This window comes from Pelobates fuscus, chromosome 2 (genome assembly GCF_036172605.1).
Source record: "Pelobates fuscus isolate aPelFus1 chromosome 2, aPelFus1.pri, whole genome shotgun sequence".
Taxonomy (NCBI): domain Eukaryota; kingdom Metazoa; phylum Chordata; class Amphibia; order Anura; family Pelobatidae; genus Pelobates; species Pelobates fuscus.
The window spans coordinates 439,708,530-439,723,790 of NC_086318.1; the positions used below are offsets into that span (position 1 = coordinate 439,708,530).

Sequence of the window (15,261 nt, forward strand, 5' to 3'; positions counted from 1 at the left end):
TTGTATGGAATTGCAATGATTATTTATGACTCTATGGGCATTCTGACTTTATTTCTTACAAGCTACCTGAGAGCATTAATCTAAAAAACAAACTGTCTCTTATTACTGAGCCACAAGCCCTTCAAGATAAAAATGCAAAAAAAATATATTCACATATCAGTTCTTGCCCATTTTCTCCAGTATCTAAACCCCAATCAAAAAAAATAGACATAGTTTGGTTAGCGTTTCTTATTGATCTGTACATAAAAGTATGGTAGAAATGGTATGTTGTGTTTCTTCTGAAACCCGTTGTCATTTTGTCCATGTGATATGTTTTGTTTGTTTCGATCCCATCTGTGCTTCTGTCATAATAAAAAATGACATCAGCCTGCCAGTCTGCCTCTTACAATTTCTGTAAAAACTCTCTTCATCGTTGTTGCTCACCATTCTTCAAATCTTACTAAGTGAATTGTGGATGGATCGTTTCCACTTGTTCATTCACCAACACAAGCATTGAGCTTAAATACAGCAGGATGTTCATGGTCTGTTTTCTGAAAATGCATGTTCGTATTTTTGTGATCACATAATTGCTAAATCTCATTGCTCGTGGATATTCTCTTCCTGTATCCGTAGTGAAAATGCCATTTTCGAAGCTCAGGGCCTCCGTGATTGACAGGGATCATTAACATCACGAATTAGACACTGCTGCCCACTGTCACTCCACTGCTGAGGCTATTGGCTGGAAATTTAATCGGTTTCATAGAGCTGTCTCTTTGGCTGTATAAATGCTCCAACCTCCACCGTTCCCACCTTTTCTGAAACTCAGCCTGGACCTTTCAGAGAAGAAAAAAACAAAACCAACATTTTATTTTCAGGCCATGTTTCTTCTGCACTTAGCCAAATAAAATGTAAATATATCTGCTTTCCTACCTACCTAACAGACCTACATTTTACATTATTGGACTTATTACATTCTTTTCTCACTATTAAACAATTAATTACAGCTACAAACTGAGCTCACGCAAGCAGCTATCTTAACGAAGTATTTCATCATTTCGATAATGACTCACTACCTCAGTGATGTGGATGGACTTTTAAAGAGATCATCTGTTTAGCTTGCCGCAAAGCTTTCTGTAGGGGAAAAGTCCTGGTAAGGACAGAGAGCCTCCAGGGCTGAGTGTTGTCTGAGCCTGGGAACAGGACACTAGGAACGGGTCCCGCTACATATGTATATATAAATCTAAATATTGTTATTTTTTTTTAAATCTCCTAAATCATTTAAAAAGCTTATCCAGAAATATGAAATCTTGGTTATATAGGCCAAACGACGAACTAACACTATATTTTGTTAAATCTTGTTAAGTGCCATGGATTTTGATCAGTCGTCAGATAACTGCTGTGAATTTATGAGGACGGAGTGAAGGATTATGGGAGTGTTACAGGTTGGGTATGACATGCATTGCAGGCAATTCATTTTTTGTATCTCACCTCATTGTTGATAAAACAGTACAGAACAGCAACCATTAATCCCTAAACATTAAAGAAATGATAACGATTAATTGATTTAATGACATGAACATAACAGGACTGTAGTTTAAAAATGATTTTATTCTTTTTACAGATGTGCTTCATATATTTTAAATATATCAGTATAATATTTATATACACAATAGCTAATCATTATATCTCATTATACTGTGACTTGAGTGAAAGGGTTTTGTACAAAGAGTGATGTCTACAGTGGCCCCTGCTGGATAGGAGTTTTATGGATCTTACACAGTGAGATAACAGTGGTGTAATAACCATTAACTGAGAAATTGCAGCAAGTGAGCAGCACTCTGAGTTATTTCTTATCTTAATTAAAGAACCACTGTAGGCACCCAGACCACTTCAGCTTAATGAAGTGGTCTGGGTGCCAGGTCCATCTAGGATTAACCCTGCCTGCTGTAAACATAGCAGTTTCAGAGAACCTGCTATGTTTACTTTAGGGTTAATCCAGCCTCTAGTGGCTCTCATTGACAGCCGCTAGAGGCGCTTCCGTGCTTCTCACTGTGATTTTCACAGTGAGAAGACGTCAGCGTCCATAGGAAAGTATTGATAATGCTTTCCTATGGACTGGCTGAATGCGTGTGCAGCTCTTGCCGCGCATGCGCATTCAGCCAATGATGACCGAAGGAGGAGGAGAGACCCCAGCGCTGAGGGAGCTCGGCGCTGGAGAAAGGTGAGTGTTTAACCCCTTCCACACCCTAGAGCCCAGCGGGAGGGGGACCCTGAGGGTGGGGGGCACCCTCAGGGCACTATTGTGCCAGGAAAACGAGTTTGTTTTCCTGGCACTATAGTGGTCCTTTAATCTTTTTTTGTTAAAGGAGGATGAAATTTATGTCAATGCGTAAAACTTAGAAAATCACATATAACTGTTATTGCTTTAAAATTTATTTTACATTTCTATTAATTATTTAGCAAATTACATAATAATCCGGTTCAGACAAGGCAAAGTCAGGGCAAACATTGGTAATAAAGAGGGAAAATAGAAACATTGTTTAATTTCTCATCTTCTCGGTATGCTCTCTGTATACTGACTGCCAGGTGTAAAGGGTGGAGCTTATAACAATGATTGACAGGGAGCTAAGATGGAGGTGGCTCTCTCTATACTGACTGCCAGGTGTAAAGGGCGGAGCTTATAACAATGATTGACAGGGAGCTAAGATGGAGGCGACCACTTGCGGGATAAAGAGATGTGAATTTCTACATTTAATTTTACTTTTCACACCAAGTGTGTATTTGCTAAATTTAAGGATAAGTAAACATAACATTTAAAAACCTGTGAAGTCAAAGTTCCCCTTTAGTTTACAATGTTCATCACGTATTAAGAAAAGGTGGTCATTTGCAGCCTGGCATGTTCTAAAATGTATTATCCCATTTACCAAGGGAAATATCGCTCGAACAGCAACATTCATTGTGTTACTGTATAAATATTCATCTTCAAACATGGGATAAAGCAATTACAGAATAATTTGCATTCCCTAAGATCCTGTAGAGGAGGAGGTGATTCTCCATGCAGATAACATTATTGCAATGGCCATTAATGTTTATTGGAATTAAAAAAGTTAAATTTTTTTTAAATGGTTCATGGCAACTCTGCATACTCACGTAACTAAGTAACCATCTTACAGAGATCCACGCACGGCTACACAATGAGTCAGAATAACATGCAATGTCTCAGGGACAGCAGTGACAATATGCCGTACATTGGGTTAATAATGGCATATTAAGGGGCATGTTCAGGGATAAATGTTGAGTTATGCAAATAGATGGTGAAAATATGCATTTTTAAAAACATGAAATTTGTTCTAATACGTTTTGTTTTCATTTTAATTTTCTGTAAATATATACCTTGCTGTCTGTGTATATTATTAAAGGATACGGGTTTGTAGATATGCTTAATTATAGTATTTTCACAAAGAGTAATGCTCAAGAGGACACAAACAAACACTTGAATCTTAATATCCATCGTTTCTGGAGTTATGTTTATCCTTTCTGTGTCTTTAATCAAGCCAGATGTTTTTATTTTATTTAAGGACGTGAGTCTTTCATTGCATACTGTCTACATACAGTAAGTACATTAACTTACACAGAGTATTTGTAACATATAGTACATTGCAGTCTGATATTGCAGCCTGCAAAGAAGCTCTGTGTTGTACCCTCTCATAGACTGCTAGAATACACCCACATAGTTTAATCTAATAAGGCCTCTGATCTTACCATGATGGAGGAGGAAACTGTACTTCACAGACACAGTGTAAGTGGAAATGTTGTCACAAAATGTGTTCCCTTTCCAAGTATAGACTGTGTTTGCAAGTTAACTGGGGCCTCATGGCCTATGATTAGTCAACATAGGAGCACAAAACGTCTCATTGTTTTGAGAAGGTCTTAATGTACATGGATGGACGCTTTCTGGCTTTTCTCATTACCTGGAAGGAGCTGAAGGATAATTCAAAGAAGAGTTTGATGTAGCGTATGATCCCCTTAGCATGTTCGTCCGTGATAAATGCAAAGATAATTTCATGGGTTCCCAGTAAAGGGATCAGTGTCAGAGTGGATTTGGCAAGTCTACAGTTAGATGGAACAAAACGGTAAGAAGAAAAAAAACAAGTTTTGTAAGACATGTAACATTTACCTTAAATTAAAGAAAAATCACAACGTCACTAATATAAAACTAAGAACAGAAAATGGTGCATTGTTGAACCCCTTAAGGACCAAACTTCTGCAATAAAAGGGAATCATGACATGTCACACATGCATAGGCGTGCGCACGGGGTGTGCCGGGTGTGCCTGGGCACACCCTAATCACACCTCCGTGCTGCACTGCCTTAGGGCAGACTAACATGTTGGGTCCGAGGACCCGACACAGGAGGGGGCCGGCGGCTTGCCCACAATGCCGCCGGGTGCGAGGCCCCTCCTGTCCGTCTGCCCTGATGGAGATCCGACCTCAGTCTGCAGCTCCGCCGGGAGTGAGCTGCAGACTGAGGTGTCTCGCGATCTCCAGACTGTCAGAGCGTTGCCGCGGCAACGCTCTGCCTGGAGATCGCGAGACTCACCATGTGGTCTGCAGCTCACTCCCGGCGGAGCTGCAGACTGAAGAGAGAGGGCGCCCACTGGACCACCAGGGAAAGTATTTAAACCTCCTTTCTACCCCCTGTCACTTACTGCCCCCACCCCCCTTCTACCCCCTGTCACTTACTGCCCCCACCCCCCTTCTACCCCCTGTCACTTACTGCCCCCACCCCCTTCTACTCCCTGTCACTCACTGCCCCCACCCAACCCCCCGTTACTGCCCCCTGCCCCTCTACCCCCCCTACCCTCTGCCACTGCCCCTCTACCCCCCTAACCCCTGTCACTGACCCTCCATTCCCCTCACCCCTTGTCATTGCCCATCTACCCCCCTAACCGCTGTTACTACCCCCCTAACCCCTGTCACTACCCCTCTACCCCCCAAGCCCTGTCTCTACCCCCTAACCCCTGTCACTACCCCTCTACCCCCCTAACCCCTGTCACTAACCGTCTACCCCCGCTACCCCGTCACTGCCCCTCCACCCCCCTAACCTCTGTCACTACCCCTCTACCCCCTGTCACTGCCCCTCCACTCCCCCACATCCCTGTTACTGCCTCTCTACCCCCCTAACCCCTGTCACTACCCCTCTACCCCCCAACCCCTGTCACTACCCCTCTACCCCAACCCCTGTCACTACCCCTCTACCCCCCCAACCCCTGTCACTACCCCCCAACCCCTGTCACTGCCCCTCTACCCCCCTAATCCCTGTCACTGCCCCTCTACCCCCCAACCCGTCACTACCCCCCTACCTCCTGTCACTGCCCCTCCGCTCCCCCACATCCCCTGTTACTGCCTCTCTACCCCCCCAACCCCTGTCACTACCCCTCTACCACCCAACCCCTGTCACTACCCCTCTACCCCCACAACCCCTGTCACTGCCCCTCCACTCCCCTCACCCCTTGTCACTGCCCATCTACCCCCCTAACCCATCACAACCCCTCTACCCCCCAACCCCTGCCACTACCCCTCTGCCCCCCTAACCCCTGTCACTAACCGTCTACCCCCGCTTCCCCCTGTCACTGCCCCACAACCCCTGTCACTGCCCTCTAACCCCTGTCGCTGCCCCTCCAACCCCCTAACCCCTGTCACTGCCCCTCCACCCCCCTACCCCCTGTCACTACCCCTCCACCCCCCTAACCCCTGTCACTGCCCCTCCACCCCCCTAACCCCTGTCGCCCACACAGTGCACCCCTCACAATCATACACACTGTACCCCACACACACTGCATCTCTCACAATCACACACACACTGTACCCCTCACAATTACACACACTGTACCCCTTACAATTACACACACTTTACACCCCACACACTGCACCCCTCACAATCATACACACTGTGCCCCACACACACGGCATTCCTCACAATTACACACACTGTACCCCTTACAATTACACACACTGCACCCTTCACAATTACACCACACTGTACCTTTTACAATTACACACACACACTGTACCCCTCGCAATCACACACACTGCACCCCTTACACGCTGCACCGCTCACAATCACACACACTGCACCTATTTATATTTGTGCATATATATTTGTGTGTGTGTGTGTGAATGTATGGATATGTATGTGTATGTGTATATAAAAATACATATACACGCGGCGTGTGTGTGGGCTTTAAGGTGCACACCCTAATGCAACAGGCTGCGCACGCCTATGCACACATGTCATGTGTCCTTAAGGGGTTAATGCTTAAAGATAAATATTGAATCTCTTACAACAATGCGTATTAATTAATTTATTCTCTTTATTTTTTAGATGAAAATTTACAGTAATGAGAATTAATGTTTATGGGGTTCTAACGCAGCTAGAAGTGAGATCCATGGCTACTGTTCTTGTCCTGGAATCATAGCTCAAGGGCTGAAGTGGACACTGGGTCAGTAAAATGAGCAGTGCCTGTCCTTCATCCATAATAATTAACCATGGTGCAATGTGTCCCATAAAGCAGGTTTAATTGTTCATTTCCATTATTAATATTTGCCACTGGGAAGCAGTTTTGATTCGATCATGGTACCCATGTTATTGGCAGATATACATTTATACATTGTTTATTGTAGATTAAATGTAAGCATTGTACACACACTAATTGTGGCACTTTAATTCAGTGCCTATTGTAAAAAATGTCTCTGGCAGCAGATGGCCAACTTTTTTCAAAGTTTTTGTAGTGATGGAAAAAAAATTATGGGGTGGGGGGAGCACCACCTCCACTCAGGATCTAAAACTGCTCTCAGCACACACAGCCAATAACCGCTGTGTAAAGGTCACAGGATTATGCAAAACATCTTATCTGACTATCAGCAGAAGGATTGGGTTTTCTTTAACTGAAGAAAAATGTTTTGACAGCCTCCAACATAATTACTATAGTAAGTTGTAGTGGCTGTGGTGCTTAGAGAGACACGTTAAGCTGTCATAGTATTATCTTGCACAGAGATACCATCACATTGAACAAATATGACTGTTCCATCAATTCCATGACATTTTCTATTGGCAATGGATTTTTACAAACAACACACAATCATTTTTATGTCTATTTTCTCACAAATGTATTCATAGAAATAAATAAATTCAAGCACGTAAAAGTGAAATAAATATTTGAAAGCCTGCTAAATCCAAGTCATATATGCAGATGGATGTATATTTCAGCAGTGTGAGTAGATCAGAGACATTTTGCAGATTTGTATACAAAACGCTAAAAACACAGTGCCTAAGTCACCAAACTATGTAAATAATACACAAGATCTAGCGCACTCACCTATCCACTAAACAGCAACTTCAATGTTGAAAGATTTTATTTGTTTTTTTAAAAACACCTAATCTAAGCAAAAATAATGGGGGTTATATGATCATACATTGCATAAGCCTGCCAACGTCAATGAACCCCCCCTTGTACCAAACAATTTAAATACATTTTTCAAAAGAAATAAAGTTTAAATGCGGAATATCTAGCAGTCCCCCTGGGTGGTAAAGTCCTGTGGGAACAAATTAGGCTTTTTCATAGACCCAATACATCAAACGATTATTAACATATCGACCAATAAAAGCTTCTTGGTGCTGGAACGATGTACTAGAATTTGTAATACACAAGTAATAATGTCAGGTAGAATGAAAAGGCCATAACAACACTAAATAGAATTTGCTGATAAAGAACAAAAAAATCTATAAAGTAGTTATTTATATAAAAAGACTTGAACTAACCTCTGGACATTTTTCTTATCTTACACTGAACAGCATAATAAAATAATTATTAATATTATACTCAGTCGTCGTCTGCAGCCTATTTCCATTTCATAGCTTCATTACGTTAATCTACCTGAACCCCAATTTGCTGCTGCAAAAACAACCCACAATTACTCTAGGTCAATCTTCTGGAATCCTCACCTTTCTGAGTCCCAGCCTTCTCCCATGAGATATCCGTTCTACTACCACTGACCCACCCATGCTCTTTTATTTTCCTTTATAAGCTCAATCAATCTCTAATTACATTTTATCTATCTCTCTGACATGTTAAATGCACAGAACCTAAACATTACATTTTCAAAGCATCAACTGAAAATAATTTTCTGTCTCAAACTCCGTGATCCCCTTCACGTGTTAAACCCACAGATCATCTTGCTACTTTGGATGAAAATGTAAAATCTCCAGACTTCGGAATGATGAGCCGTGTTCTCGGTACTTTATTTACTGCTATGTCGAAATATAAATTGTTCTGTTTGTAACCGACTGCATTTGCATAGCCCTAAAAAACACAAAGGAGGGGCCCTATATCAAAAAACTTTTAAATAACAAATATATATATCTCAGAGGATGAGCTAACTATGCCGTGCCCTCTGGATTTTGCTCCATGTTGAGTGTATTCTACTCAGCCTGGAAGTTATGGACCTGAGTTAATCCTTCTTTGCCAGCTGGATGATGTCTCTGAAAGGATCTGATCTGTCTCCCAATGCCTCTTCAGGTGTTTATTGAAATATTCTATTTGGCCCATAAATATTTAGTTTCAGGCGAGATGTCCTTCAAAGACTCTTTACTGAATAAAGCCAACTCAGCAGTCGACATTGTGCTCCCTGGATTCATTGCTTGGCCAAAGACTGATACTGTATCTTACAGAATACTAATGACTAAATTAACCTAGATAATTACTGCACGGTTTCAGCTTTCTGACATAAATTGGAAGTATTGTTCTCAATTTGCACTGTGCGAAAATTATAGTAAAAAAATGTGAGCCTGCGCTCGCAGAACATTTAAACTGTTTCCAGACTACGAGACAGTGTGTTTATCACGAGGTGCTTATCTATAATTAAGCATTTTGCTGGAGCTTTTGCTATCCCAGCTAGCCATGAAAAAGATATAGAGTTTCTGGCGAGAGGTATGAAGACAGCGGATAGATTTTGTGTAGGTTTTGCAAAGCAGACCACACACCAAGTGCTGGATTCTATTTGGGGTGAAAAGCAGTTATTTGATAATTGTGTTATTTTTTCTCCTCCTAATAACACAATGTGCCTCCCATTTATTAAAAGGATTGCTATGCAGTAGGAGCATTTTCCTCTGATTCAATAGTCTCTCCTATGTCACTTTGATCCCTCCGCATCCTTCTCCATACCCTCCCTTGACTCACATGAGCCACACTACCTGAGTGTCTCAGGACACAATAGTGATCCTCTACAAAGGTAGACTTGTAGAGTGAGAGCCTCAAACACCATGCAGATCTCTTCTACAGTCATGTTATACAAAGAAATATGTATGTTCTTCAAATAAGGTAACATATTTTGTTTTGATGGCTACCATACTTCATAAAACAACAGGAAACAAGCCTTTAAGAAGCATAACATACTCAGTTTGGAAAGTGCTCTCTTCATTTGTATAACATGCCCAAAGTTTTCGCTTGCAATAAAGAACGTCATGATCTGGGCATTCCAAAGTGTTCTTTGACTACACAAAAGAGTCACTAAGAGAGTTTCCCTAATAAAACTGCTCCTAATTATTAAACTAAATTTGAGCCAGATGTCTCTGTGGGTGGAGCTCTTGTACACATTAATCTATGAGAAAGTAAGACAAATGTGAAAGAAAAAATGGAATGCGACTGTATTTTTGTGATTGAGTATTCAGAAATCAACAAATAGAATCATCTGAATATCTCATACAAGCAATGTGTGACGACGTGCAACATACTGTCCACACGTTCAGAGCGAAGGTACAACGTGTGTATAGGTTAAAACATATCTCCCAGGGGCGTGGCTAACCGCCGGACAAGATGGATGCTTAATCCTTGAGCTCCGGCATCAGGGCTAACAATCCAGCGCCATCCTAGCATACAGAAAGAGAACAAAACTTAAAAAGACAAGATGTCACAACCTAAAACAAAGAGGGCGACATCAAAAGCGGAAAAATTAAATTTCTTTGGCCAAAAACCTAGCCAGCTCGAGAATGACTGTCAGACGGCCGGCCAAGATGGCGGAGGAGCAGCAGAAATAGGCGATCTCTCGCCAACAACTTCGAGCAAAGAAGTTCTGCTCACCCCAGACCACCTCACAAGAGCGATGGACGACCTCTCGCACAAACTCCTCACTGCCTGGCAACATTCCATGGATTCCCTCCGAAAGGATGTCCAGGAGCTAGGCCGCAGAACGGCACATGTGGAGTCTAAAATGGATGACATCGCGACGGCCCACAATGATTTGGCTGACCATGCCGAAACTACGACAGATAAAATTATGTTCCTTGAACAAAAACTGGCAGATTTAGAAGACAGATCGAGAAGGAATAACCTGAGGGGGGTGCCAGAATCTGTCACACAAGCGGAGTTACTAGCTTATGTCAGAGGGCTGCTTCGAGCATATGGCCCTGAGGTTCCATCTGACATGCTCTTGATAGACCGAGCACACCGGATCCCGCGCCCACGCCATCTACCAGAAACCACGCCAAGAGATGTACTCATTCGTATCCACTATTTCCATATTAAGGAACACATACTCAGCGAAAGTAGAAATAAAAACAAACCGCATGGCGACTTCCCCACTGTGCAGATATTCGCTGACCTCTCAGCAACCACGCTTCGACGACGAAAGGAATTTGCTCCAATTACCGAAGCTCTCCACATGAATGGCATAAGATACAGATGGGGATTCCCCACTAAATTACTGGCGTATAAAGATGGCAACTTTAAAGCGATCTTGACGCCAGAAGACGGGCGCAAGAAACTAACAGCTTGGGGCATCAACGTGACAGACAACACTGAAACAAACAACGCACATGTAAGAAGACTTCGTCTGGAGTGGATGAAATCACCCTCCAAACGTTAAATCGGACGCTGACCCTGAGAGGAAACCCGCAACTACTCTGAGCCTGATGGCTCGACGCACCAACAAAGAACACCTGCACCATGAAAACCCTCATAGACTCCCTCACTAGAGACACTCTCCCCTAATGTATTGCCGGCAGGCCTGATGCACACTGGAGTTGGTGAGTCGGGTCCTGGGCGTCTCGGCCTGCCTGCCCTCCACACAAGAGGAGGCCGGGCGGGAGGACGCGCCCCGGGACTTGGTGAAACGACCGATGGGGGACGGGAAAGGGCTTATTAGCGTGTACAATTTAAGTTATCATGCTCTTCTGGAGCGGACGGTCATTATCTCAGGTAAACAGGCCTGCTGTCGCAAAGCCCACTTTAAGCCTCATAATTTGGCTGATACCTCTAGGTTGTGTGACTTCGGTCCCCCCACCTTCCTGTCTGATATACCATATAGAACAATCTAATGTATACTAATTGAGTATCGATCATAAGCTCATGTGTTATATGATATTTGGGCTCTTTTGTCCCTTTGGAAACAGGGATGTAATGCTTGGGGACAGGTGAGCCACTCCTATTATGAGACCAAGTGGTTTGGGACGACTAGAGAAAGGGAGGGAATCGAGGAGCCGGAGCCTTGGCCTACTTTCTTCCGCTCCCTGCGGACTGGAGTAGCGCCGATGCGACCGCACTTAGACCGACCGAAATTCTGGGGTGTATGTCATCAATGCCCACCCTGTTCGCTGCTCTGCAATATAGCATGGCACATTATATATTAACTATGTACAGCTCTAGCGAGTGCAAATATGTATAACAGATTGTCCAGGCTTCCCTGTTCTGATGTGGGGATAGAGAGCGAAACTTTAATGAGGTGCATACTGCGTCTGATGTAGGCTCAAGATATTTTGAGACGGAGAGGAGGAGAAAAGGAGATGGGAGCGCGGGGGCCTTGGCCTACCCTCTTCCGCTTGAGGCGGACTGGGGTGGGGTCGACGCGTCCGTGCTCGGGCAGGACGCACATCTCTAGGCTGAAAGCCTTCCAACGCCCACCAACCTCACAATTCTGCAAACACAGGGTTTGATTGACTATTGTACACTAAAGGTATATTAGGCACGCAAGAACAGCAGTCTGCTGACTTGCCTGCACTCTGCTGTTCCGTTCCGAAGCAGAGGTGCTTAATTTGGAAACAGACATGTGCATATGTTGGTAACTGTACTTGGTTTACGTAGGGGATAGGAGGGGGGACTAGGAAATGGGGCCTTGGACTACCCTCTTCCGCCGAGAGTGGACTGGGGTAGTGCCGACGCGACCACACACTAGCCAGCTGCGGGGGGGAGGAGGAGGTTCATTTGAGTAAGCACAGAAATCTGATATAGCGGTATAACTCTCAAGTCGACCGATTGCAAGCACAAGACATAGGTTCACGAGATAATCCAATATTGACATTACTTGTTGTATGTAGTTATGTTTTTATGTAAAAACCTTTCTGTTCAAAGCCGTATTGACGGAAAACATAGCCCAATAGCCACATGCACTGGAACTGACCCCATGGTGCAACATCCATGCACCACATCCCCTTTTGGGGAACCTTGTATATATCAACTCCCTATGTTCACTCCCTACCCCAACCCAAATTCCCCTCACAAAGTTCTAAACCCCCTTACTAAAATGCCACTCGTCACTAAAAGCCGTATACATGCACCTACTGATAAAGCCGAGACCCCCAAAAGCATGATACTTTATTTTAAAAATTCATAAAACTACGATCCCTTAATGTTCGCGGATTAAATACGCCGCACAAGAGGCGAGTCTTACTGGACTCAGCAAAAAGAGACAAGATAGATATTCTGTAACGGAATGCAGTATAATAATTCCCGATATCCGTTGGTATCCTCAGGAAATCCACAGTCAGAGTAGAAAGCATGGCAATATTCCCAATCCTCCCAATAACCGGACGAAACACAGTTTGGGAGTCAACTAACTCGGTTTATTCACAAGCAGCATATTTATACAGTTCCCCATGCAAGGGGTTTCCACACAGATAATCCAGGGGATTTTCCCCAACATGCATTGTGACTTTCCCAACAGGCATTGCTGCACGAGAAGGATACTCCCACTAAAATGGACGATTAAGTGGATTATCCCCTCGTGCAGCAAAACCGACAATTGACTTTAAAATACATAATTTACACAATATTCGGTACTTTGGAATAACCGAACGTTCGGTAGATAGCTGGGGTCGGAGCGCACACTTTGTGAGAATACCGCTCTGATCCCAGCTGAATTGACCGAACCCCGCACCTAATACATTTAAATATGGAAGTTGGTCTAAAAGTACCGAATAAGTACGGGACACATAATGTACCGAACGCGGAACTCCCGAATGCTCTGGAAGTCCAGCGGTGCTCGGATCATTGAGTAGCCGTTTTCAGTTCCAGGCCCTCGACGACCGAACACCGCTGCAGAGACAAAGGATCCAAGATGGCCGACCGCCGCATGGTCGGTAGTTGATCGACGGCCACCTAGGAGAGCCCTTAATTACCGATTGCAACAATGTTGCAATCGGTTAATTGGTACCACACGACTTGGGAATGTGTGGTCGACCTGGGGAGCCCGTATTCGTACGGCGAACGGCCAGGATAGCCGTGTTTCGTCGTACGAATGCTTGTATGCTGGCAGCGTACGGCTGTCAGCATGCGAACGGCCATAGCACAATACATATACATTTAATGGAACACATCATACATTCAGCCTACGGACAACCTATACTGCATATAGCTCAGAAGTGGCTAGGTTTGCCACAATGCTCCCCCAGAACCAAGCCGGCATACACAGTCGGATCCCAACGGATCGGCTTGGGGATGTCCGGGAGAGTACTCACAGATCACTTCTCGAGTTCAGTCTGCCTGGATAACCCGTCAGCGTTACCGTTTTGTTTTCCGGGCCGATAGTGAATGGTAAAGTCAAAGGGCTGCAGCGCCAAACTCCAGCGCAGCAGCCGGGCATTGTCCCCAGATACACGGTTTAGCCACACTAACGGGTTGTGATCTGTGAGTAAGGAAAAAGGTTGTCCGTACAAATATGGCTGTAACTTTTTGAGGGCCCACACCACGGCCAGGCATTCTTTCTCGATGGCAGCGTAGCTCACTTCACGCGGCAGCAACTTGCGGCTTAAATAGGCTACGGGGTGTTCTCCGCCATCGGCTCCCACTTGGCTCAGTACTGCCCCCAATCCAAACATTGAAGCGTCTGTGTGAACAAGAAATCTTTTAGTTGGATCAGGAGCAGTTAACACAGGAGCATTAGTCAGCGCGGTCTTGAGTTGCTGGAATGCCTGCTCACACTCTGGGGCCCAGACAACCTGTCGGGGTAGGTTCTTTTTAGTCAGGTCCGTTAGGGGTTTGGCCAGGGTGCTATAGTCGGGAACAAACTTCCGGTAGTAGCCGGCCGTCCCTAAAAACGCCAGCACCTGAGTCTTGGTCCTGGGGGTAGGCCACTTTGCTACGGCCTCAATCTTGGCTGGCTCGGGTCTCTGCTGCCCACACCCTACTCGGTGTCCCAGATACTGCACCTCAGCCATACCTATGTGGCACTTGCTAGGCTTTAACGTTAACCCAGCCTCCCCGATACGATCTAGTATCGCCCCTATATGGTGTAGGTGGTCTTCCCAGGTCTGGCTAAAGATGGCTATGTCATCTAGATAGGCACAGGCATACTCCTGGAACCCGTCCAGTAGCCGATCCACCATCCGCTGAAAGGTAGCCGGAGCGTTTTTCATTCCGAAAGGCATGACCTTGAACTGATACAGGCCAAACGGAGTGACAAACGCCGACTTGGGGATGGCGTCATCGGCTAGCGGAATTTGCCAGTACCCCTTACACAAGTCAATGGTAGTGAGGTACTGGCCCCGTGCCATCTTATCTAACAGCTCGTCTATCCGGGGCATCGGGTAGGCATCAGACACCGTTTTGTCATTTAGCCTCCGGTAGTCGACACAGAACCTGGTGGTGCCATCCTTTTTAGGTACCAGGACTACCGGCGATGCCCAGGGGCTATCGGAGGGTTCAATAACCCCTAGCTGTAACATTTCATCTAGCTCGGCTTTCATATGGGTATGGACTGATTCCGGAACCCTATATGGAGCCTGCCTCATAGGTAGCTGTCCCAGGGTGTCTACTCGGTGGGTGGCTAGCGGAGTGTAACCAGGTAAATTGGAGAAGGTAGCTCCTTTGGCTTCAATCAGCGCTTGTACCTGGGCACGCTCCTGGGGGCTGAGCCGCTCCCCCAGCTGAACTCCCTGGGAGGGCTCTATCGGTGTCTCGGGTTCTAGTAGGTCAGGTAAGGGTAAGTTCTCCTGATCCTCTAAGGAGGAGGCA

The 15,261-nt window shown here is 44.9% G+C and overlaps 1 protein-coding gene across 1 annotated transcript in view; it reads right to left on the minus strand.

The window, feature by feature from the left end:
- Nucleotides 1-229: 229 nt before the first annotated feature.
- The window catches only part of GLP1R (glucagon like peptide 1 receptor), a 451,384-nt gene continuing 436,352 nt past the window's right edge, over nt 230-15,261 (minus strand). Inside the window, exons 11-13 of the mRNA XM_063441557.1 lie at nt 3,951-4,089; nt 1,468-1,509; nt 230-812 (exon numbers count right to left, since the gene is read on the minus strand). Coding sequence (XP_063297627.1) covers nt 675-812; nt 1,468-1,509; nt 3,951-4,089 — 319 coding nt within the window. The 3' untranslated portion in view covers nt 230-674. The remainder of the gene's footprint in view (nt 813-1,467; nt 1,510-3,950; nt 4,090-15,261) is intronic.